Genomic DNA, 23,175 nt, shown 5'->3' on the forward strand with positions numbered 1-23,175 from the left:
AGTTGTGGAGAAGTTTTTGACTACATCTGGATAGTATTTACAATGAATAGCATCAACAGGGTGCCAATCAGAGCTGCTGGGATTGAAATCTATTGTGTTAATAATATTATTATAGCAAGAGAAGATAGAGTGATATGAACCCAGAGTTATCAGAACTATTAGCTTATTAATAGAAAAATTTGATCCATTTTTCCTTCATAACAATCTCCAGCCAAACACAGCTCCAAAAGTTTGGCCCCAAATCAAAAGTAATGACTCACTCTACCCTAAACAACTTCAGTGTATGCCAATCTAACATGTGGGCCATATGCGAAATGAACTAGGAGTTCTGGCATAGACACTGCACAATGTCAAGCTATCCTTATGTTTGGTTACTATAGCGTTATGAAATATAAAACGCTACCCTGCAATGCCCCCATAAAAACAGAATTCTCTAAGGTCCAATTATATGTCAACTTGTCTTTACAAAAATTGATTACAAAATAACCCAGAAATCACAATAATAAAGTATTTTCTAGGGGCCTATCTTCTTTAGTTGAATTGGAAGACCCATTAATTGTCAGGAAAAAAGTTTGTCAGAATGGTCGAACTCTAAAAATACTCAGGATCCAGGTCTGCAAAATTCCATGTCAATAAAATCCCATGGATCCTCTCTAATAAGTACCAACTTATATGCCCTGAAATAAAGATTCTAGTTTTATAAAGTGGTCATGAGAATGTCTGGACAGAATATACACTTTTGCCCTGATGAATCAGTGTCACAAATAATTACACATAACTAGAATTGCTCATTGTTTAGGAAGTTCTAGCCTCAGTTTTCTTCTCTCTGTAGATGGAATCCATTTGAAGAGCTTTTTACCTCATTCCCTTTCTCTTCCAGGGAATGCTTTATGCCAGTGTGCATTTCTTATATAACATTTATGTGCCCCAAGAGGGCACTGATCATATGACTATATTGGCATACAGCATTCACTACAAGCGCACAGATGTGATGAAGATTTTGCCAACTAATACTTCCAAGTTGTGGGAGATTTTCTCCTTCTAGGCTGGCTTAGAGCATGACTATTGTGTCCTCTCTACTGATTTAATTATTCCAAGGGAAGATTTCAGGGGAATTGCAGAGTATTTATGACTGCTCCAGATGTACCAGAAGGCCAGAGGGCTCCTAAAATCATTCAACATATGAGAATTCTTCGGAGAAATGTAGCCCCAGCACCAGGAAATCCTTTTTTTCTTTATTCTGGTCCAGAGCAGTTTTGTCCCCATCACAATCTGTATCCAGATTCCAGAAGCTTCAGGGGAGATCTTTATGGACCCAACATTCAGGTATCTACAAAGTATGAATGACCAAACTCAATGAGCAGACTGGATCATTCAGTGGCAGGAAGCAACTGCAGCCTTTGGCAGGATCCATTTTGCTGGTCTTAGAAACTGTTCCCCATTGTGGCATTCTTTTGGAGGATTATTCTCTCTTTGGTTACAAAGGAGTAGAAATATATAGGTGTTTTGGATGTGGGTTTGGCCAGCAAATGACATCTGTTGTCAAAATATCATTAAGAAGAATAAAATATGGAGAAAGGGAACAAGATAATGGATAACTGAAGGGAAAGTTAAATTCCTGTTTATTTTAATCAAACACTGAAGTCTCTGGCCTCCCTTATACCTAAATATTCTCATATATTGATTCAAAGTAAGTGTCACCCCCTGTTTCTCTTTTGCCCTACTCCTAACTTCAAATGCTAATATAAAACTAGTTCAAAAGACCAACAGTGAGGGGAAAAGTCTTAGAAAATTTAGAGTTGGTTGTGTATGCTTTTTATTGAAGATCCTAACTAATATTTTTCTTTCTAATGCACTTGAATTAACTAATTTTATGATGTTTTTGTGATGCCAAAGACATCAGCAGGCATATCATGTTATAAATGTAATCTTCCTACCTATTCCCATTAATGTACTGCATGTAAAGCATATTATTTAAAAATATTTGAAGTAGCTGACTAAAAATGTACATATATGTGTGTACATATATAAATAAAACCTAATAGCTACTTGGAAAACACTGTAAATGAACTGTGCTCTCCAATTAAAACATAAAATAAAAGGGGAAGCAATCGCTAGTAAAAGGAAAAAAATAAAGAAAATAGAGATCGGTCCCATTTTTTTTAACCTTCAAATGGACAGAATTATTCTTAAACAAAGAGGGAAAAGTTGGCTGCAGATCCTTATTTGCTTTGTTCATACCCTAAAAGCATTAGAGGGAAAATCACACTTTGGTCACGCTGAGTGACAGAGAAACAGTTGTCAGAGTTGGACACGTTTGCCAATAGAAGAAAAATCCAGTTACCAACTACATATGGGTTCATTTTGGGTTCCTGGAACTGATAGTACATCAGCATGTCTTCCGAGACTCGTGCATGGCATGTTATTACAGCTGTATATCATCAGAGCAAAAAAAAAAAATAATTGGTTTTCCTTGGAGTATCTCTAAGTTGATGTCATATTCAATAACCCTGTAGTTGAAAAATCTATATATGATGGATGGACTCTGGACTATCTTTTGAATTTAATTCCTCATGTGCCAGCTTCTCTAGGCCCTGGCGTACCTGTCATTTTTAGGTAAGCACATGCAGTATTCGGAAAATGCAACCAGGGCTGGGCTCATTGGTTCACGCATGTAATCCCAGCACTTTGGGAAGCCAAGGCGGTTGGATCACCTGAGGTCAGGAGTTCGAGACCAGCCTGGCCAACATGGTGAAACCCCATCTCTACTAAAAATACAAAATTAGTTGGGTGTGGTGGTGCACACCTGTAATCCCAGCTTCTAGGGAGGCTGAGGCAGGAGAATTGAACCCAGGAGGCAGAGGTTGCAGTGAGCTGAGATCATGCCAGTGCACACCAGCCTGCATGACAGAGTAAGACCCTGTCTCAAAAAAAAAAAAAAAAAAGAAAAGAAAAGCAACTACTTCTGCCAGATAATGAACTGTAGGATAACAATTTGTTTTGCATGTATAGTCGCCTCATTCTTCACTCTTGACCATGCCACCAAGAAGCCAGTCTCAACTTGCAACCCCACACTGGGGTCCAGTGCCAAGGTGCAGCTTGAATCAGTGCTGTGCATCACAGCATGAGGGTGGTGGCTTCCCTTCCTCTGAATTTGAGGGCTTCAAAGACAGCCTTAAACGTATAGGCGTCTAAGATGGGCTTCCAGGCACACTGCCAGCACATCCTCAAGAACTCTTCCTTGTGAAAGTAAGTATGATATCTGGATCCACTGAGGATGCTTCTTTTGTTCATCCTGGACAAAATGATCCAAACTCAGACAGAGACGCCTGGAGCTGACTGTCCTGGATTAGCCTAGCACCAGTACCCTGCCTTCCCCTATTTCCCAGCATTGCAGGTCTAGCCTTGGGGCTGACTTTAGGATGTAGCCTCTGCTAAGGGGCTTGGAGTTTAATCTCAGGGTTCAAAGCTGCTCTTGGGCCTGGGGATGTGGCTTGGTTTGGAACTAGATGCAACCTGGCCTCTAGTTAGAAGTGACATGCCCAAACTTAGAAATTCAGATTTGCGACATGTGAGATGCAAGTTAATGTCTTCTTGAACTCAGTTTTATGTCTGACAGTTAACATATACAGTTACAGAAAAGCAATACTCCCATTAGTTTGTATGCTACTAATTTGAAATGTATGTAATATAGTCTGATGAAATTAATCTCACCTCTGACCAGAAGGCAATGCTGTTTAAATTAACAAGTTGGAGGTGAATTACTAAAATATTAAGTTAATTACCTAATAATTATTTACGAGAACAGACGAAGACAACAGAATTTCCTTACCTATTAGCAGAGCTTCTTTCTCTGATTTTAAGCCTTGGCTTCTTTTCTCAATATTGTTCTCTCGGTCTTGGTTGACCAATGCAACTGTCAACACATTGATTTCCTATAAAGTTAAAGACCAAAAACCATTCATGGGTTTATGTAGATTCTGTGCATGTCAATAAAAACACCAGATCTCTTAAACTCTATAAATGAGGTCATCACTTCTATTTATAACTAAAGATCAAATCTTTTATACAATTGATCTATTTGCCCAGTAGTAGAAAAGTAACTCTGTAAAGTTAGGCTCCTAGATACTGTTCCCAGCATGCCATGTAATTATCTGCATAAGTGGCAAATTTGGCACAAATTATCTTAGATTTTTGTCCATATTTTGATTAAACTCTGTTCATTAAAACTCTATTTGACTATAGCTACTTTAATGTGTTTTATTTCAAATATGAAAAATCTTTGGGAAAGCATACAGGGTATTGACTCATAATACCATGCTAATAATGTGTGTGAGTGTGTGGAGAGACAGGGTCTACTGGAGAGCTAAAATAGAATTGTTAGAAGTGTTTTTAAGTTTGAAAACTAAAAATGAAAAGTTGTACAACAAGCCAACAACACATGAAACATTGAGGCTGGACTATTTTTAGTTCTTTCTGTGGTCTTTTAACAGAGATGAAGATTTAACTCATACCCTCCTAGACTTTTGATATTAGGACGCAAAATGGAGAATGATTTAATGGAAAGTCAATTTAATGATCTGCATATATGACCTGCATACATGGGATAGTAGAATCACTAAGTCTTAATTGGAGGAAAGTTGCTCACTGAAAGATGGTTCCAAAGAAGGACTCGTATATTGAGTAGTAGTAGGGAACCTGCAGGAATGATAGAGAACAGGTAGGGAGAGCCGAATGGATAAAGAAGAATTCAGAAGGTTTGAACAAATGGGTTGACAGGTGTTCCCAGGACTGGAAGTGGTTATATGAGAGAGATTTAGCTACTTAGTACATATTAACAAAACTGGTCAGATCCAAGAACACAGGAAGTATTGGGAGCATGCTGAGCCTGCAAAAGTGAAAGCCACACCTGAAGGCATTCAAATAAGAAAAATAAACTCAGCACATCCCAGTCAAAACCAATCTATGAGCTTAATTTAACTTATGAGCTACTACTTTGTAATCCAGGGTTAATTAGAAATTGCCAGGAAAGAAGGCTCTACTGAGAAACTGCAGTTGCTAATATCTGATGAGCATTTTAGAGGCTTCTCTTAAGGTCACGCTTACTTGCTGAAGACCAAGTAATCAAGACTGAAGGAGAAATGAAAAGGGCAAAGTAAAGAATTGAGAAAATCACAGTGATGTGATGATACATCACAGGGAAGAACTTGGTTGGCTAGAGGGTATAACAGGCCTCAGGCTGATGGTAGGAACATTCCAGTAAGGACAGGAGTCAGGAAGAGTTTGGGGAGTGGTCTAAGCTAAGTCTGGAGCCAGCTAGCATCATCAAAGGTTACTAGAGATGAAAGATGCTCTTACAAATCAGACACAGGATCTTGGGAGTCAGCCTCAACTGAAACACAATGAAGAATTTTAAAAGAGAACAAATCAAAAGGCTTATGTAGATGGGATTAGAACATTTATAAAGAGAAATTACAGGAAAGGAAATAGAAGTTCCTTCTATAATAAAATAACATTTAGTACTTTCTGATTAGGCTGTCTTGACTGAAGCAGAGTAGGTCTGCGTGTGTACACATCATCTTTCTGGGGTAGTGGGGTCAGTGGGCCTGCTGAGTTCTATTAGTGATATGCCCTAAGGACAAATAGGTCCCACAGGGACATGACACTGGACTTCTGGGCCTGGGAGGTGAAGATTGCTGAGAAAATGCAGGCTGAGGCTCTGTAAAGATCTCCCAAGGGAGGTAGGAAGAAAGAGGATAGAAGAACATTAACTAGGATAATGATTGCATCATTAAAAAAATACAAAAAATGAACCCTGGAGCTGAGTGGAAATAATATCTCCAATAGAGGGTGATCTGTTCACAGTCTGGATGGTAATTGGGGCCAAATGAAATTATTCAGAATGAGTTTAGCATATAACAGGCCCACATTAATTGCCAAGACTGAGTGGTGTCCTGGGGCCATCACACAGTTGAAGATCCAGGTTCATTGAGGGAAATGGACTGTAGAGGGTAGGCAGATGTCAGGAGCCAGTAGAGAAAGGCAAGGGCAGAAAAGACAGACCACCTGAGAATGCCGTTCTCTCCCCAGGTCCAAAGGTGGAATCACATAGAAAGGGGGACTCTGAGTAAGGCTCAAAGAAATGCTGCTGAATCAACAATGTCTACTAGGAGCCAGATAGGGTTGGGAAAATGAGTATGGAAAGATAAGAGTTTTAGGATCACCACTCTGTGGAAGTATTTCTTGAGACTGGATACTGGAGTTTGTGCTCTGCTGACTACAAATGGTGTGCTCTTATGCAGTCATGGCCAGTGACTGGAGTGGACACATCTCCGCATGGCTCCCACAACAGTCCAGCAGGCCTGGGCTTGACAGAGACCAGAGGCTTGGCAGACACTCCAGCTTTGGGGGACATCTGTGAGTTTTCTCCAGGTTGGAGACAGAGCTGTTTTTCTGACTCCTCTAGAGGGAGAAGAACTATGCTAGAAGTGGTACAGGATCATTGAAGCTGATCAGGCAGGCTCCAAGGAATGCTCACATCTTATAATAAACTGGCCTCAAGAATCTCCAAGGGAAAACCTCATTTCCATTAGAGTCAAGGGTGTGTCCAAGCCTATTAAATAGTCTATAGCATTGAGTGAGGTGGACCGACTTATGACCAGTCAAAAGAGTCACTACTGACTAAGCTCTGGATCCTAAGCCTGCCTTGGGCCTGGTATAAGCTCAGGCTCTTGCTGACAAAGTCACAGAGCTAATTAGATGGGTGAATGCTTATGTCATCCATTTTGTCAAAGAGAACAGTTAAAGTTAATATAGTTGTGTTTCAAGGGATAGAAGACATGATAGCGATTTTAGACAGCCACATTATATGTTGTGGTTTTACCTTTTCCAACTATTCAAAAAGGAGAGTTTTAATGACTCAGTAATCATGGATTCCTTAGAAAAATAAGGTTAATTTGATTTATCTGTATTTATATTGATATTGTTCAGTTGAATAAGAAAATGACAATTATTGATAATCTACAAGTTTGGGGTAGTCTACAAAGTAGATATAAGCAACAGCTGTACCCTCTCTCTGTTTTTATTTATTGTCTAGAAATCTAAATTATCACATTTGTCAAAAGAGTTTCATCATCATGATTGTTTAAGGTGAAGGGAAGACACAGAGAGAATGTGGAATTAAGTAATTCCCAAACCAATTCCTTGTTGCATTTAAGCTAAGCCTGTTTTTACTTTCAGCCACCAAATAAATATTTATGCCAAGGAATTCTAAGTTTTTAAGGATATGGCATTCAAAGTGATCAGAAGTGCAAGCTTACCCAGGGACCAGCAAGCAATTCTTATAAAAGGTCTAAAAGAAAGAAATATGAGTAGATGAAGCTGGAGAAGTAGGTATATCATGGTAAGAAGTGTAGATTTTATCTAGAAGGCTTAACAAGTGAAGAGTTTTGAGCTCTGCATTTTAGAACATTGGTTTAGAGGCAAATGAAACTGGAGTCAGCCTACTGCAAAAGTGTATCCACTTTTGCTTTTTGATGATGACAGTCAAAACCAAAAACAATGGTATGCAGAGTGCCAACAGCATTTAAGAGGTGGAACTAAAAAAAAAAAATCAGGTGACCTGGTAGATGATGAAAATATTGAGAATGAGTAGGTGCCTCAGTGAATAGGAAAACAGAGAAAGAAGCTAGTCAGGGAGAAGACTGTGTGTTCAGTTTAGGAAATGTTGAACTTAAGGTTTCTATAGCATCTTGTCAAAATATTTTAGAGGAAGTAGGATGTGCATGTTTCTGAACTTAGAAGTGAGGCTCTGACAGCTCTTTTTATGGGGACTTTTCTCAGGTTTTGTTTGCAGCAGGCAATCTTGATGTTTCCTTGTGGGACAAAGAGCAGGCTTGCTTACACTTGACATAAAAAAGGTAGATTCCTAAGCTCAGTGTTTCTATTTTGTAGCACAAACCACTGCATGTGCTGGCATCCTCTGGGACCCTCTATGGATATGCTCAGGTTATAAGATCCATAAGGGTAAGTCTGGTGAAGTCAGAATTCTTCTGGGAGCAATCTCTCAGTTGGATTTCATATTATTTACATAGGACACTCAACTTATCTTTTTAGTAATTGGGGAACACATATTATAGGGACATTGAATCATAAATTATGCATGGTTTTGCTCCTTTCATAAAAGGTTCATAGTCCTTATTACTGTCTCCACCCCAAATCTCTAGAGAATGGAAAGGACCTTATCGGAATGGGAAAGTTTTATCATCAGAAACATAAGGAATGAGAAAGCTTTATCATTAGAAACATAAAATTATGAAGACCCTTTATCCTTCTATCACCTTAAAATCCTTTAGCCTGATAGATGCAACATGTCCAGAAGAATGATGAGTCTACTAGATATTCCAGAAAAGAGGTTCTACAAAGTAGAAGTTTGTGAGTGGGGATGGAGTGGGAGGTGAGGAAGGTTACTAAGTGTAAATGGTTAGTGCTATAGAAAGTACGCAGTGGGAAGGGAACACGAGGATGGAAATCAAGAGTTTCCTCCTACCAGTGAGATCTATTGGATTATGTAGTAGTCTCCCAAAGGAACTGGCAAGAACACAGTAAAAGCACACCATAGGAGAAAATACACTGCAGGTAACAATTATGCACTTGACATGAGATTGGAGATTACCTAATACATCTTTTCTCAGTCTACCTTTTAACTCTAATTTCTGTGATACTTAGAAGGAATCATTAAAGGGTTAGAGAATAGGTTTTCAATAACTGGAACCTAGATATCACAGACTTTTTAAAAGAAGAGTTAGCTACTTGAAGCCAGAAATTTCCCTTCTAAGAGTCTTCATCACTTACTTTGAGAAATGATCAAAGTAATTTATCATTTAGATGAGCTCTTTTTCAGTAGTCTACTGAGTTAGAATAGTGCCTTGTTTTACTTTTGTTTCTCTCCACCCACCCAAGCCCCTAAGGACCAAGAAAATGGCCTCCCTGGCTTATAAAATCCTTTCGTTATTGCTTTCACTTAATTATTCCTGTGGTTTCCTTATCTTTAGGGCTGTTTTCTTTCTGTGCAAATCTTCTTGGATACATGTTGTCTACCTGTGTCTACTGCCTTATCATCTGAAATCTCAGCTTTTTCATTAGTCACTCCAACAAATCTACTCTGAAATATTTCCAGTGACCTTCTTCTTGCCAAATGATTATTTTCTCAGTCCTCTTACCATGTGATATTTGAAATGCCTCACTTCTCTACACAGGAGGTCTTGGTCTTTTTCCTCCTAAATTCTTGTTTAGTCTTCACTGGGGCTTTTTTGTTCCCTCTGCTGGACCACTGAATGTAAAGAAAGAGGCTACTCTGGTAGCTTCATCGCAGAAGGATATTCAGTACTTGAACGCAGATCTGGACCAAGTGGACCTAATAGACATCTACAGAACTCTCCACACCAAATCCACAGAATATACATTCTTCTCAGCACCACACTATACTTATTCTAAAATAGATCACATATTGGAAGTAAAACACTCTTCAGCAAATGCAAAAGATCAGAAATCCTAACAAATAGTCTCTCGATCACAGTGCAATCAAATTAGAACTCAGGATTAAGAAACCCACTCAAAACTGCACAACCACTTGGAAACTGAACAGCATGCTCCTGAATGACACCTGGATAAATAATGAAATGAAGGCATTAATAAAGATGTTCTTTGAAACCAATGAGAATGAAGACAAAGTGTACGAGAATCTCTGGGACACATTTACAGCAGTGTATAGAGGGAAATTTATAGCACTAAATGCCCTCAAGAGAAACGAGGAAAGATCTAAAATCGACACCCTAATGTCACAATTAAAAGAACTAGAGGAGCAAGAACAAACAAATTGAAATGCTAGCAGAAGACAAGAAATAACTAAGATCAGAATGGAACTGAAGGAGATAGAGACACGAAAAACCTTTCAAAAAAATCAATGAATCCAGGAGTTGGTTTTTTGAAAAGATCAACAAAAGAGATAGACTGCTAGCCAGACAAATAAAGAAGAAAGAGAGATGAATCAAATAGATGCAATAAAAAATGATAAAGGGGACATCACCACTGATCCCAGAGAAATACAAGCTACCATCAGAGAATACTACTAATACCTCTATGCAAATAAACCAAAAAATCTAGAACAAATGGATAAATTCCTGGACACTTATACCCTCCCAAGACTAAACTGGGAAGAAGTCAAATCCTCAAATAGACCAATAATAACATCTGAAATTGAGGCAGTAATTAATAGCCTACCAACCAAAAAAAGTCCAGAACTAGACAGGTTCACAGCTGAATTCTACCAGAGGTACAAAGAGGAGCTGGTACCATTCCTTCTGAAACTATTCCAAACAATAGAAAAAGAAGGAATCTTCCTTAACTCATTTTATGAGGCCAATCTCATCCTGATAGCAAAACCTGGCAGAGACACAACTGAAAAAACAAAATTTCAGGCCAGTATCTCTAATGAACATGGATGCGAAAATCCTCAATAAAATACTAGGAAATCGAATCCAACAGCACATCAAAAAGCTTATCCATTATGATCAAGTCAGCTTCATCCATGGGATGCAAGACTGGTTCAACCTATGCAAATCAATAAATGAAATCCACCACATAAACAGAGCCAAAGACAAAAACACATGATTATTTCAAGATATGCAGAGAAGGCCTTTGACAAAATTCAACAGCCCTCTATGGTAAAAACTCTCAGTAAACTAGGTATTAATGGAACATATTTCAAAATAATAAGAGCTATTTATGACAAACCCACAGCCAATATCATACTGAATGAACAAAAACTGGAAGCATTCTCTTTGAACACCAGCATAAGACAAGGATGCCCTCTCTCACCACTCCTATTCAACACAGTATTGGATGTTCTAGCCAGGGCAATCAGGCAAGAAAAAGAAATAAAGGTATTCAATTAGGAAAAGAGGAAGTCAGTTTGTCTCTATTTGCAGATAACATGATTGTATATTTAGAAGACCCCATCTTCTCAGCCCAAAATCTCCTTAAGCTGATAAGCAATTTCAGCAAAGTCTCAGGATCGATATGCAAAGATCAACAAAATCAATGTGCAAAAATCACAAGCATTCCTATACACCAATGACAGACAAACAGAAAGCCAAATCATGAGTGAACTCCCATTCACAATTGCTACAAAGAGAATAAAATACCTAGGAATACAACTAACAAGGGATGTGAAGGACCTCTTCAAGGAGAACTACAAACCACTGCTCAAGGAAATAAGAGAGGACACAAACAGATGGAAAAACATTCCATGCTCATGGTTAGGAAGAATCAATATTGTGAAAATGGCAATACTGCCCAAAGTAATTTATAGATTCAATGATATCCCCATCAAGCTACCATTGACTTTCTTCACAGAATTGGAGAAAACCACAATAAACTTCATAAGGAACCAAAAAAGAGCCTGCATAGCCAAGACAATCCTATGCAAAAACAAAAAACAAAAAACAAAAATGAAACAAACAAACAAAACAAAAAACAAAGCTAGAGACATCACACTACCTGACTTCAAACTATACTACAAGGCTACAGTAATCAAAACAGCATGGTACTGGTACCAAAACAAAGATATAGATCAATGGAACAGAACAGAGGCCTCAAAAATAATGCCACACATCTACAACCATCTGATCTTTGACAAACCTGACAAAAACAAGCAATGGGGAAGGGATTCCCTATTTAATAAATAGTGTTTGGAAAATTGGCTAGCCTTATGCAGAAAGCTGAAACTGGATCCCTTTCTTACACCTTATACAAAAATTAACTCAAGGTGGATTAAAGATTTAAACATAAGACCTAAAACCATAAAAACCCTAGAAGAAAACCTAGGCAATACCATTCAGGACATAGGCATGGGCAAGGACTTCATCACTAAAACACCAAAAGCAATGGCAACAAAAGCCAAAATAGACACATAAGATCTAATTAAACCAAAGAGCTTCTGCACAGCAAAAGAAGCTATCATTGGAGTGAACAGGCAACCTACAGAATGGGAGAAAATTTTTGCAATCTACCCATCTGACAAAGGGTTAATATCTAGAATCTACAAGTAACTTAAACAAATCTTCAAGAAAAAAAAACCTCATCAAAAGTTGGGCGAAGGATAAGAACAAACACTTCTCAAAGAAAAACATTTATGCAGCCAACAAACATGAAAAAAAGCTCATCATCACTGGTTATTAGAAAAATGCAATTCAATAACACAATGAGATACCATCTCACACCAGTTAGAATGGTGATCATTAAAAAGTCTCAAGAGATGCCAGGCGCAGTGGCTCACACCTGTAATCCCAGCACTTTGGGAGGCCGAGGCGGGTGGATCACGAGGTCAAGAGATCGAGACCATCCTGGTCAACATGGTGAAACCCCGTCTCTACTAAAAATACAAAAATTAGCTGGGCATGGTGGCGCGTGCCTGTAATCCCAGCTACTCAGGAGGCTGAGGCAGGAGAATTGCCTGAACCCAGGAGGCGGAGGTTGCGGTGAGCCGAGATCGCGCCATTGCACTCCAGCCTGGGTAACAAGAGCGAAACTTCATCTCAAAAAAAAAAAAAAAAGTCTCAGGACACAACAGGTGCTGGAGAGGATATGGAGAAATGGGAATCTAAATTAGTTCAATCATTTGTGGAAGACAGATTCCTCAAGGATCTAGAACTAGCAATACCATTTAACCCAGCAATCCCATTACTGGGTATATACCCAAAGGATTATGAATCATTCTATTATAAAGACACATGTACATGTATGTTCATTGTGGCACTGTTCACAATAGCAAAGACTTGGAACCAACCCAAATGCCCATCAATGATAGACTGGATAAAGAAAATGTGGCACATATACAGCATGGAATACTATGCAGCCATAAAAATGAATGAGTTCACATCCTTTGCAGGGACATGGATAAAGCTGGAAACCACCATTCTCAGCAAACTGACACAAGAACATGTTCTCACTCATAAGTGAGAGTTGAACAATGGGAACACGTGGACACAGTGAAGGGAACATCACACACTGGGGCCTGTCTGGGGGTGGAAGGCTAGGGGAGGGATAACACTAGGAGAAATACCTAATGTAGATGATAGGTTGATGGATGCAGCAAACCATCAAGGCACGTGTATACCTATATAACAAACCTGCACATTCTGCACATATACCCCAGAACTTAAAGTATAATTTTAAAAACTACAAAAATTAACTGGGTGTGGTGGTGCACATCTGTAATCTAGTATTTGGGAGGCTGAGGCAGGAGAATTGCTTGAACCAGCAAGGCAGAGTTTGCAGTGAGCCGAATTCATGCCAGTGCACTCTAGCCTGGGCAACAGAGCAAGACCCCATCTTAAAAAAAAAAAGGAACGAACAAAAAAAAAGAAATGTCTTTATACTCCCTCCACCCCCTGCCAAAAGACAAACAAATGAACAAAAAAAAAACATCTGAGTCCAGGTCCTTCCTGATGTAGTTTTCTAAAATTCTATAATTTTATGTCTAAAACCCAGTTCATCTCGTTCATCAAACTGCATCCTCTTCTAACTTTTCTGTTTTTATTAATGCCAGCATCATTCTTCCACTTGCCAGTGCTCAAACCCTCATTTTATCTTTGATTCTTTCTCTACTGTCCCCTAAGTGCTTTTAAGACATCTTTAAATCCAAATTCTATCAGTGTCTGTGAGATGTCTCTCATGCCGTGTTCCCATTTGCACTCCTGGTGCTTTACTCTCAGTTCTACTTGTTTCATACTTTGTTTTAGAGATGCGGTCTCACTATGTTGAGCAGGCTGGTCTTGAACTCCTGGGCTGAAGCAATCCTCTTGCCTCAGCTTCCCAAAGCACTGGGATTATAGGCATGAGCCACTGTACCTGGCTGATTTCACACTTTGATCACTTTGACCGCTGCAAGAACCTCCTACTTTGTCTCTGCCTCTAGGCTCTTCCTCTTCCACTCTATCTTATAGAATACCGCCAGGTCAATTTTCTAACATGTGACTTTTTTCTCATCTATCTCTGATTTGAAACTTCAGATGCTTTCTGACAACCTATAGGAAAAAGTCCGATGCTACTGCTTGTCATTTTGGACTTATTCCTATCAAACTAGCCTATCTTCTTTCTATTCTGTGTCCAGAAATGCTCTTAGAAAGCTCTCTCCTCTCCTTGCCTCACCACTTCCTACTTACATTTTACACACAGCACAAGTCTCGTATCTCTCAGAGGCATCTGTTTCAGGCCACTTGCAAGGCTTCCTTATCTGCACACATTTCCTCTGCCACTTATATGGCAGTTCATCACGTATACATGTGGGTAAAAAAAACACATTTCACCTGTTTGTTTCCTCCACAAAACCACTGCCTTCTTTAGACAGTAATCACATCTAAGCAAATGAAGCAGAATGGTCGAATGGAAGCTGTGTTCTAATTCTGTCACCATTATTTACATACTAGATAACTTTAGAAAGAGCATTTCTTTAAGGCTTAACTTTCTTTAATGAATAACATGGATAATACCTTATGCCTCTTCCCCATGGTTGCTGTGAGGACCAAATATAAGTGAGACAGTGCTTTCAAAAACTATAAATTTCTAGGAATATACTGTGGCATCATTATTATAACCATTACTCACTTTTATGATTCACAGGATTGATTGGATACAGAGCAAGTGGTGATATATACCTGGGGTACTGAATCCATGAAAGAATTCTGTATAAGACTTTGACTACAATTACATAAAAATATTTATGCCGAAATGATAACTGCAGTTGTGTTCAAATAGTGGATACTTTCTATTTTTCTGTGACAATGTTGTTATTATTAACCTTATAATTAAAAACGCAAGAAGAGAAACCAATGTTGTTTTCAAGAGCTACATGTAAGGATACACAGTCACTGAATACTTAAGTAACATATTGAGTGACACCACTCACCCCCTAAATAGAGAAACCATTGCCCTGTGACTTTCCCTATGGCCCTCCAAGGGCTGGTGGCTGCCATAGCTGCTAGTGCGAGGTGAGTGGGACAGTCGACAAGACCTATGTTGTAACGATTCACCATGTCACCTCCCACTCTGCCAGCGACATACTGCAAGGCTCGCTTTTCTTCTCTGCCCTCTTGTTCCATGGCCTTCTTTTGCTGTTGGCTCAATTCTGCTAATTGCTCATAGGCCCTACTCTTAAACATCACACTTCATGAAATCTGGGGCCCTACAGATAATTGTCAAGATGTCTATCAGCTACATTCTTTTATCCTTTACTCACATTTTTGCAAAGTGTCAAAAGCAATCCATCAAATGATGTGCCAGTCACCAATAACCTTCAAACTATTCCTCAGATGATCAGAACTGTGGTTGGGGGGCGGGGGGAAGGAGAATGGAGATACCCCTCATACTTTCTTTTATGAGCCAGAGACTAGCACATACCAAGTGCCCAGTGGCTGATAAGCAAAGGAATGGCCCGGAAACAATGGCCTGGAATATTGAAAACATGATGATTTGGACATAGAAGAAACAGATTCTACTTGCCACTGACTTGCTGTGTTCCTTTGTTTCATTTTTGCTTTTCATACAAAGACAGGATCGAAGCAGATGACCTCCACAGTGTCTGCCTACTCCCTGCTTCCATGCCTGCTCTGTGCCCTTTCCCCTGACTTGGACCTTCCCTTCAGATTAGAGTAGCCAGCTTGGTACAGACAATATATACTTATATTTCTGATGCCAATAAGAATTAGAGAGGAAAGAGGAAGCAGAGTGAGAAAAACAAAAACCAAATAGATGAGGAAAGGATTGGTGAGAATGTGTGACTAAGCTTTAGAATTTTTTTTGAGACGGAGTCTTGCTCTGTCACCCAGACTGGAGTGCAGTGGCACAATCTTGGCTCGCTGCAACCTCTGCCTCCTGGGTTCAAGTGATTCTCCTGCTTCAGCCTCCCGAGTAGCTGAAATTATAGGCATATGCCACCATGCCTGGCTAATTTTGTATTTTTAGTAGAGATGGGGTTTCGCCATGTTGGTCAGACTGGTTTCAAACATTTGACCTCAAATGATCTGCCTGTCTTGGCCTCCCAAAGTGCTGGGATTACAGGTGTGAGCCAGTGCACCCAGCCTAGAATTTTTTATGGTTTCTTACAGGAACATAAGAATGCATTCATCCCTAAAGAGTGAACAGGGTCTCGGGAATTTCCTGTGGGGCAGAAATCCCAAGGCCTTGCTGACCTAATCAGTTGGGAAAGGTTGGCACTGCCCATCCCAAGGGTCATGAGCTTTCACCATCTCTGCCCTTTTTCAGCAGGCTTTGATGGTCAAAGTCTGGACAAGGGAAGCCTCAGAGGCCCAACAGTTTTCAGTTTCAGAGAGACATCTGAAAGCAGATGTGTGGGGCTCCAAGTTCATCATGATGTGACCATATTTTACATGCTGAGATGTTCCACCTCATTGGGGTTCAATTGCTGGATCAGGAGCACCTGTATTATGTCTTTGGACAACTCCAAGAATGGTGTTTTCTAAGATTTCCAATTGCAAATATTAAAATAGGTGAGAACTAGTTACAGGTCACACGAAGGACCCTTTAAAGACAGATGAAAACTCAGTGTGATTTAGGTGCCAGAGATATCCAGATATAGCATTTCTCCTGGTGGCTTTCTTTCCAGGTCACCTTTGGTTATAATTATTTAACAAACACCTGTACAGTACTTATTATATGCAGGAAGTATTATAAGCACTTGACAAATATGAATTCACTTAATTGTCATAAGCGCTCAAGATCAGGCTATTACATTCTCATTTTACAAGTTAAGAAAATGAGGAATAATGAGGCTAATGACTTGCCTAAGGTCACACAACTAGTAAGAAGCAGCCTTAGGATCTGAACCAATGCTGTCTCCCTCCAGAGTCCTAACCACTGCACTAGGTTTCTGGTTGCATGGATGTTGAGTGCCTGTGGAGCTCTGTGACCAAACCCCTCCTGAGGGCTGCCTATAGTCCCAGCTCATTCAGGAGCCAGCAAGGCTCCAGGCAGGCCTGGTGAGCTGTGGTTCCTGCACAGACATGAAAGGGAAGAGGAGCAGGGCAGGAAGCCACCAGGGCCTGGCTGAGGAGCAGCATTAGCAGAGACTGAGGAGGCTGGCTCGCTGCTGTTGTTGTGGTGGCAGACTTCTTTAGTGTGACTTTTAACCACAGTCTGTGCAATGGGGAGGGATTTCAAAGGAATGGTGCTGGGGCCAATGAAGAAGAAGAGGTGATACCCATGCTCTCTTGATTTGAAGGATGTGGGTAGGGAGAGCCAAGGTCAAAGTCATACTCCAAAGACCGTGGTTGGGCTATATGCAGAATTGGCTGGGCAGGTGGAGAGGCTCAGGCAAGGAGGCCCCTGATTCTTCTCCAGCCATACCCCAAGGATGTGGCAATAAGGTGGAACCCCAGAGGTGACAGGAAGAGAGAAAAAAAGTGGAAACAGAAGCCATTATGAATAAAGAATGGAAAGATTCTATGTGTGAAGCAGCGAAAGGCAAGTTAAAATCATTTAAACAAGTCACGTCTACACAGCTAGCAGAATAATGATACCAGAATCAGAGATCGTGAAGAATTAGACATCTTGCCTCTAACATTTTTAAATACTGGAGTTGAGGTCTTAGAAAGGCTGAGGGTCATGGGCTCTCACCACCTGGGCCCTTTTCCAGCAGCCTTCAGTGGTCACGGTCTGCACAAGGGAAGCCTCAGGAGATTTTTCATGTTGGTAGTTTTTTAGGCTGTGAAGGCTGTGGACTTGATTAGCTACAGCAGTGTGGGTTACATTTTCTATATACTGAAGAGGAACACACAGCTGTTTTTTAGATCAAGTGTATTGTTTCATTTGGTTATGTCTACAGTGGCATTCAGGCTGGGAATACCCCTTTCTGGCGTCTCTCTTGCATGGTCCCAGTGCACCTGTTGTCCCCAAAGGAGTAGCAACAGTGCCACCTTTCACCCTCAAAGACAATGGTTTGAACTGACATGATCACTCTACCTATAATCTCTACAGAGCAAAAAAGCCTTCAGTACCTGGCACAGTGCTCTGTGCATAGATGAAATTGATATTTTTAAAAGAAAAAAATATAAATAGTAGACCCTCTCATATTACATCAAATGAATTTGTTACTACATAGAGAGGCCAGACCTCATGGGTGAAAATGACTGGCCATCATAAGGGTTTGGTCAGTACCCTGGGCCTGGAGTCAGCTGGAAGTCTATGAGGAATATATGTCTCCACTATATATATAGTGGATAGTGGAAAAAAAACTCCGCAATCACTTTGGACATTTTACAGCCTTTTGGTCCCTAAATGCATTTATTGTAGTATCATTTAAAAATAACAATTTGTTTAGCCTTGTAGACTGAAGGAGGTAAGAAAGTTAATTTTTCATTTGTATCTATTATTAATGCTTTTAATGTTTTAAGTATTAACTTTTTATTTTTTTGGAGACCAAACCATAAGCTTATAACCTTTTTCCTTTCCTTTCTTGTCCAAAATATGACATTTTTTCTAGTTGACTTTCTTAGTAATAACCTTTATTGGTTTTCTCTTTACAAATAAAAATATATATTCACTGTAGAAAATATACAAAACAAATATTAAAAAGTAACTGAAATTCTACTACTGAGATATAAATGTTATTATCATTCAGATATTTGCCTTTTATAGTTTATATATAATCCCCATATACATACATGTATATATTGTTAATTCTTATTTGAAAAATAGGATTATGATACATATACAGACCCCAAAGAAAATATTCTACATAAAGAACAGAGACTTTGATAGGAAAGAATAATTTCAATTTCTTAATGTTTCCCATTAAATACTAAGAGGATCACTGCTGCCTGGATCATAACTTAATAATGACTATCACAGTTCACACCATGCTTAAATTGTGGTCTCAAGCTGGCAATTAAATGACTTTCTTTTGGTCTAGTTTTGTGACAGCCATGTTAAATAAAAATGATCTAAAAATGAGAAAAAAAAATCCTTTGCAGTAACTCCATTCATTATCTAAACTGTTAAGTTGTAGTATTTTATTTTTAGTTTAACTATATGCCACTGTAGATATAATCAAATGAAAAAATATACTTGATCTCAAAAATAGCTGTGTTTTTCTCTCAGTATGTAGAAAATGTAACCCATACTTCTATAGCCACTCAAGTCCATGCCTTTCATAGCTTGAAAAAGCACTAACATGAAAAATCTCCTCAACTAATAAAAATAGAGCAGCAAACAGAAGAAACTAAAGCAAAATACTTTTCTAAAATGTATGTATGTGCATCCAGAATTAGTTGGTTTGATTTATCTTGTATGATACTAACTCTATTGCTGGTAAAGATTAATTGTATTACGGTGCTCTTGGCATGTTATTTTCTCAGTTCATTTCTCAGTATGACATTTCTTATTTTTCTCTGCTACAAAGCACCCACTATCATAATTTTCACCTGCTGAGTTTATGTTACTAATGATAATATTAAAATTTGGAGGTTTTTTTGGGACGTTTACAGTGGTAAATTAGGTCATAAAAATAGATGGGACACAATCTGATAAATAGGAAAGAGAAAGATTTGATTATTGTTAAAGTAAAACCAAGTTTTACAAGAATTTCCTGGCATACTATGAGATCTTAGTAAACACTGAATATCTTCCTTCTCTCACACCCCCAGATTGAATTCTCTCATTCACCGCTGCCTTGCATATGCCACATGTGAGAACTATTCCAAGAACCAAGTGCTCCCGATTGCTCCTGCATGGTGCATTGGACGCCCTCTGATTAAAACCAAATAATACAAATAATAGTGGTGATAATAATACTAACAGCCCTTACTAAGTGCTTGGTAGATGACAGTACTGGCCTCTTATTCTCTCCATTTTACAGATTAAACACTGAGGCACAAGTATACCTCACTGTTTAATCTGTAAAATGGAGATAAATAGTAAGTAGCTTCCTTAAGCTCACACACATGGAAAGCAGTGGCATCATGACTGGGCCCAGGCAGTCATACCCCAGGGCCTTTAGCCCATGCTGCCTTCTGTCTGAATGACATCTCAGGAAACTATAGATTCTCCACTTGGTTCAGGCCCTTGATCCCAAGTCTGTTCCTTACTGAGAAGACTGCAGTCAGTCTTGAGTGAGTTCCCTTTTCAGTTGTGTACTCTGTCTTCACTGGGCCATGTGCTCCTGGAGGACGGGGACTGCTCTGTGATCTAACGTGCTCCCAACAGCTGGCATTGTGCCTGTCATGTGGACTTGGAATGACCTTGTTAGGAGTGGCTAGTTATGGGTCCACTGATCTTTTTTGTGTATTGTCCAAATCAGAGTGATTTCTTAAGAACCAGAGTCTGAAAATTACTAGTGATGAATTTTCTTTTGGGGGTTGAATAGCAGCAAAACTCAACATTTGGATTAAATGAAGTATCTGTACATCTCACTTCAGTATAATTTGATTGGAATTTATTGAGCCTCCTCCTCTTTCATTTATTGAGAACCTACAATAAGGGTACATTTTGTGTTAAGACAACAAGATTCAAAGATGAGTAATAGTGATTCCTGCTATCAACGAATGTAGGAATCTAGAGGGCAATGAGCTATGTAAAATATGTTAAAATACAGTATGATATAAGCTATGGCAGAGGAAGAGCCAGGGTGCTGGGGAAGCCCAGAGTGCCACCTAGCCTGTCCTAGGGTGGAGAGCAGGTGGTAGTGTTACCCAAAGTGTGGTCCACAGACTGGCAACACTGGCATTATCTGGGAGCTTACTAGAAATGCAAATCCTCAGGTCCCAGCTTGGACCTGCCCAATGGAAAACTCTTAAAAAAGCTATTTTTGATTCTGTTGCTTACTAAGGTTTGAGAAGTATAGCCTTGGAGAGCGTAAGACTCACAGACACAACAATTACACAAGAAAACATATACCTAATTTAAACCTGTAAAGTAAGAAAGTTGGATGATGTGACCTGTACCACCTCAGTTTTAACCATCAGTCTACCAGACTTCTATACACATCTTAAAGTTAACTGGAGCGATGTATGTTTATCTTCAAGATCACCTGCAGATAATATGCAGAAGGAAGGTTTGCACTTCTCACCTAACCACACCAAACAGATTCACAGAGCTGACTGAGGCTGCTGCATTCCTATCAATTCAATCATCACTTGATGAGTATTACTAATGTACCCACCTACATAGGCTCATTACTGTGTTAGGTTATGCAAGGAACACATACAAATTCTCCACTTTAAGGAACATGACCTGAGTTGGAGAGGTAAGTCTCTATTGTAAGTGGGTTGTTCAAGATGGTTGGAATGATGATAAATTGTAGGAATCTGGAGAAGATGATGATTAATCTGGACTGATCTTAGGGTAAGACCCTAAGAAATGGGAATTGAGCTAGGCTTCAAAACAGGAAGAATTTGCATTGCAGACAAAAATGGCGATAAGATAGATGGAGAGGCTGAGTTATCAATACAAAATCTATTTATTTAGAATTTTTAATGAATGGTGCACCAAGCTGAATTTGACCTGTTGACTCAAGCCATTTATTCGGGAAATCAGGCTAACATTTTTTTTTCTGAATACCAGACCAATAGTTATTCTGTTTTCACCAAGAGGACTAGTTTGAATACTGTCATATAAAATGGTCAGGAATGATATATATGCTTGCAGCTGTGAGACGTCTATGTTATGCATATATGTGTGTGTGATTGTGTGTGTGTGTGTGTAGTAAGGGGGCCAGAGAATTATAATGACACAGGTACTGGGGCTTGATATAGATTGTACTTGTATACCGTTCCCATAGTTTCATGTCATCTTCCTAAAAGTTGGCATGGAAAGAAATTGCCTGTGCAAATTAGATTTTACAAGTCTCATAAACATAAGTAGCTCGCCAGCATACACTGAACAGTCTGGAAATTGTCCAGACAGAGCAAGCCACACTGTAATCTCACAGGGAAGCTGACATAACAATAGAAATGACTTGTTACTGAGCATCACGGCCACAAACCTCCCCTGCAAGGACAGTTTCAATCTGGGAAAGCTGAGATTTTGAGGTTTTTCTTGGGGAAAAACAATTAAATGAGCAGAAATATGGAAAAAATATCTATTAAGTGTTCCAAACCTGGTTGAATGTTTTCAGGGGAACCTAGAGTTTTCAGAGCATAGCCTCCATATACCTGGCAAGGAGCTGCTGCCCAGAGAGGATGACAGGGAAAGCCCTCCCTGGCTCTGACATCTGCACAGCTCAGAAATGTCGTCATTTTTTTTCCGGGAAACTCTTGCTGTCTTTCTATACAAACATTATTTAAAACTGTAACAAAACATGTGAATGCTTCTTCCTTTGGGCAACAGCTTTCCTTCCAAATTACACTTTTGGTCTGCCTGAATTAGGAACAAGTGGAGGAGATGAACATTGAGGTGCAGTCTGCTGAATTTCTGACATGTTTTGAGACCCCAAGTTAGATTTAAAGCTACCAGTGTGGGGTTTGTAATCTTAGAGGTTTGATTTAAATGCCCTGTTATGGGGGCTACAATCAGGATGTCAGGTCCCCCTGGGCATGGTGGGCAGGTCAGTAAGGAGGGAAGGTGAAGCTGGATTTGGTGGCCATGAACTCTCACCTGGGTATAGTTCTCAAATGGTAGGCCCCAGCAAGGGAAGGGAGGGCAGAGAGAGAGGGGGGATCTCCATCAGAGCTGGGAAGAGTTTTGAGGTTAGAAGGATTAGGACACACTTCAGTTTGTTGTGGGAAATTTAAACATACTTATTTCCAAGTCTGACCTTTGTTTCTCCCAGGATGCCCACCAAGAATGTTACTTGTAGACTGACATTTGAGCTTTTTTGCTTCCAGTTCAAGAGCCTTATTTTAGGATAAGCATTTCATAAAGTGTGGATATTTGTGCAACCACAAACATACCTTTGATGCAAGCAGATTTCACAGCTAGAGTTGGCAGGGCAGTTGCATGATGGTGAAAACTGCTCCTCTGCTGCCTGCCAGGGTCAACGTGGAAGGGCTGAAGGGCAGAGCACCATGAAACTTAGGCAGCTCTTCCTGTTCCAGTCTTTCCCACCTTTCTTCCCTTTTTTCTTCATCCTATCTTTGTACCTACTTTTTTCCACTGGGCCAG

At 39.6% G+C, this 23,175-nt stretch overlaps 1 protein-coding gene across 8 annotated transcripts in view; it reads right to left on the reverse strand.

Annotated features, from left to right (window-relative positions):
• Positions 1-23,175, reverse strand: part of ENOX1 (ecto-NOX disulfide-thiol exchanger 1) — a 505,667-nt gene that overhangs the window by 33,533 nt on the left and 448,959 nt on the right. For all 8 annotated transcript variants that reach the window (XM_021669313.2, XM_021669309.2, XM_021669314.2 and 5 more), the window contains one exon: positions 3,833-3,935. In XM_021669313.2, the coding sequence (XP_021524988.2) occupies positions 3,833-3,935 (103 nt within the window). The remainder of the gene's footprint in view (positions 1-3,832; positions 3,936-23,175) is intronic.

The sequence above is a fragment of the Aotus nancymaae genome, unplaced genomic scaffold (assembly GCF_030222135.1).
Source record: "Aotus nancymaae isolate 86718 unplaced genomic scaffold, 86718_ANA_hifiasm-v0.15.2.pri h1tg000043l, whole genome shotgun sequence".
NCBI classification, from domain to species: Eukaryota; Metazoa; Chordata; class Mammalia; order Primates; family Aotidae; genus Aotus; species Aotus nancymaae.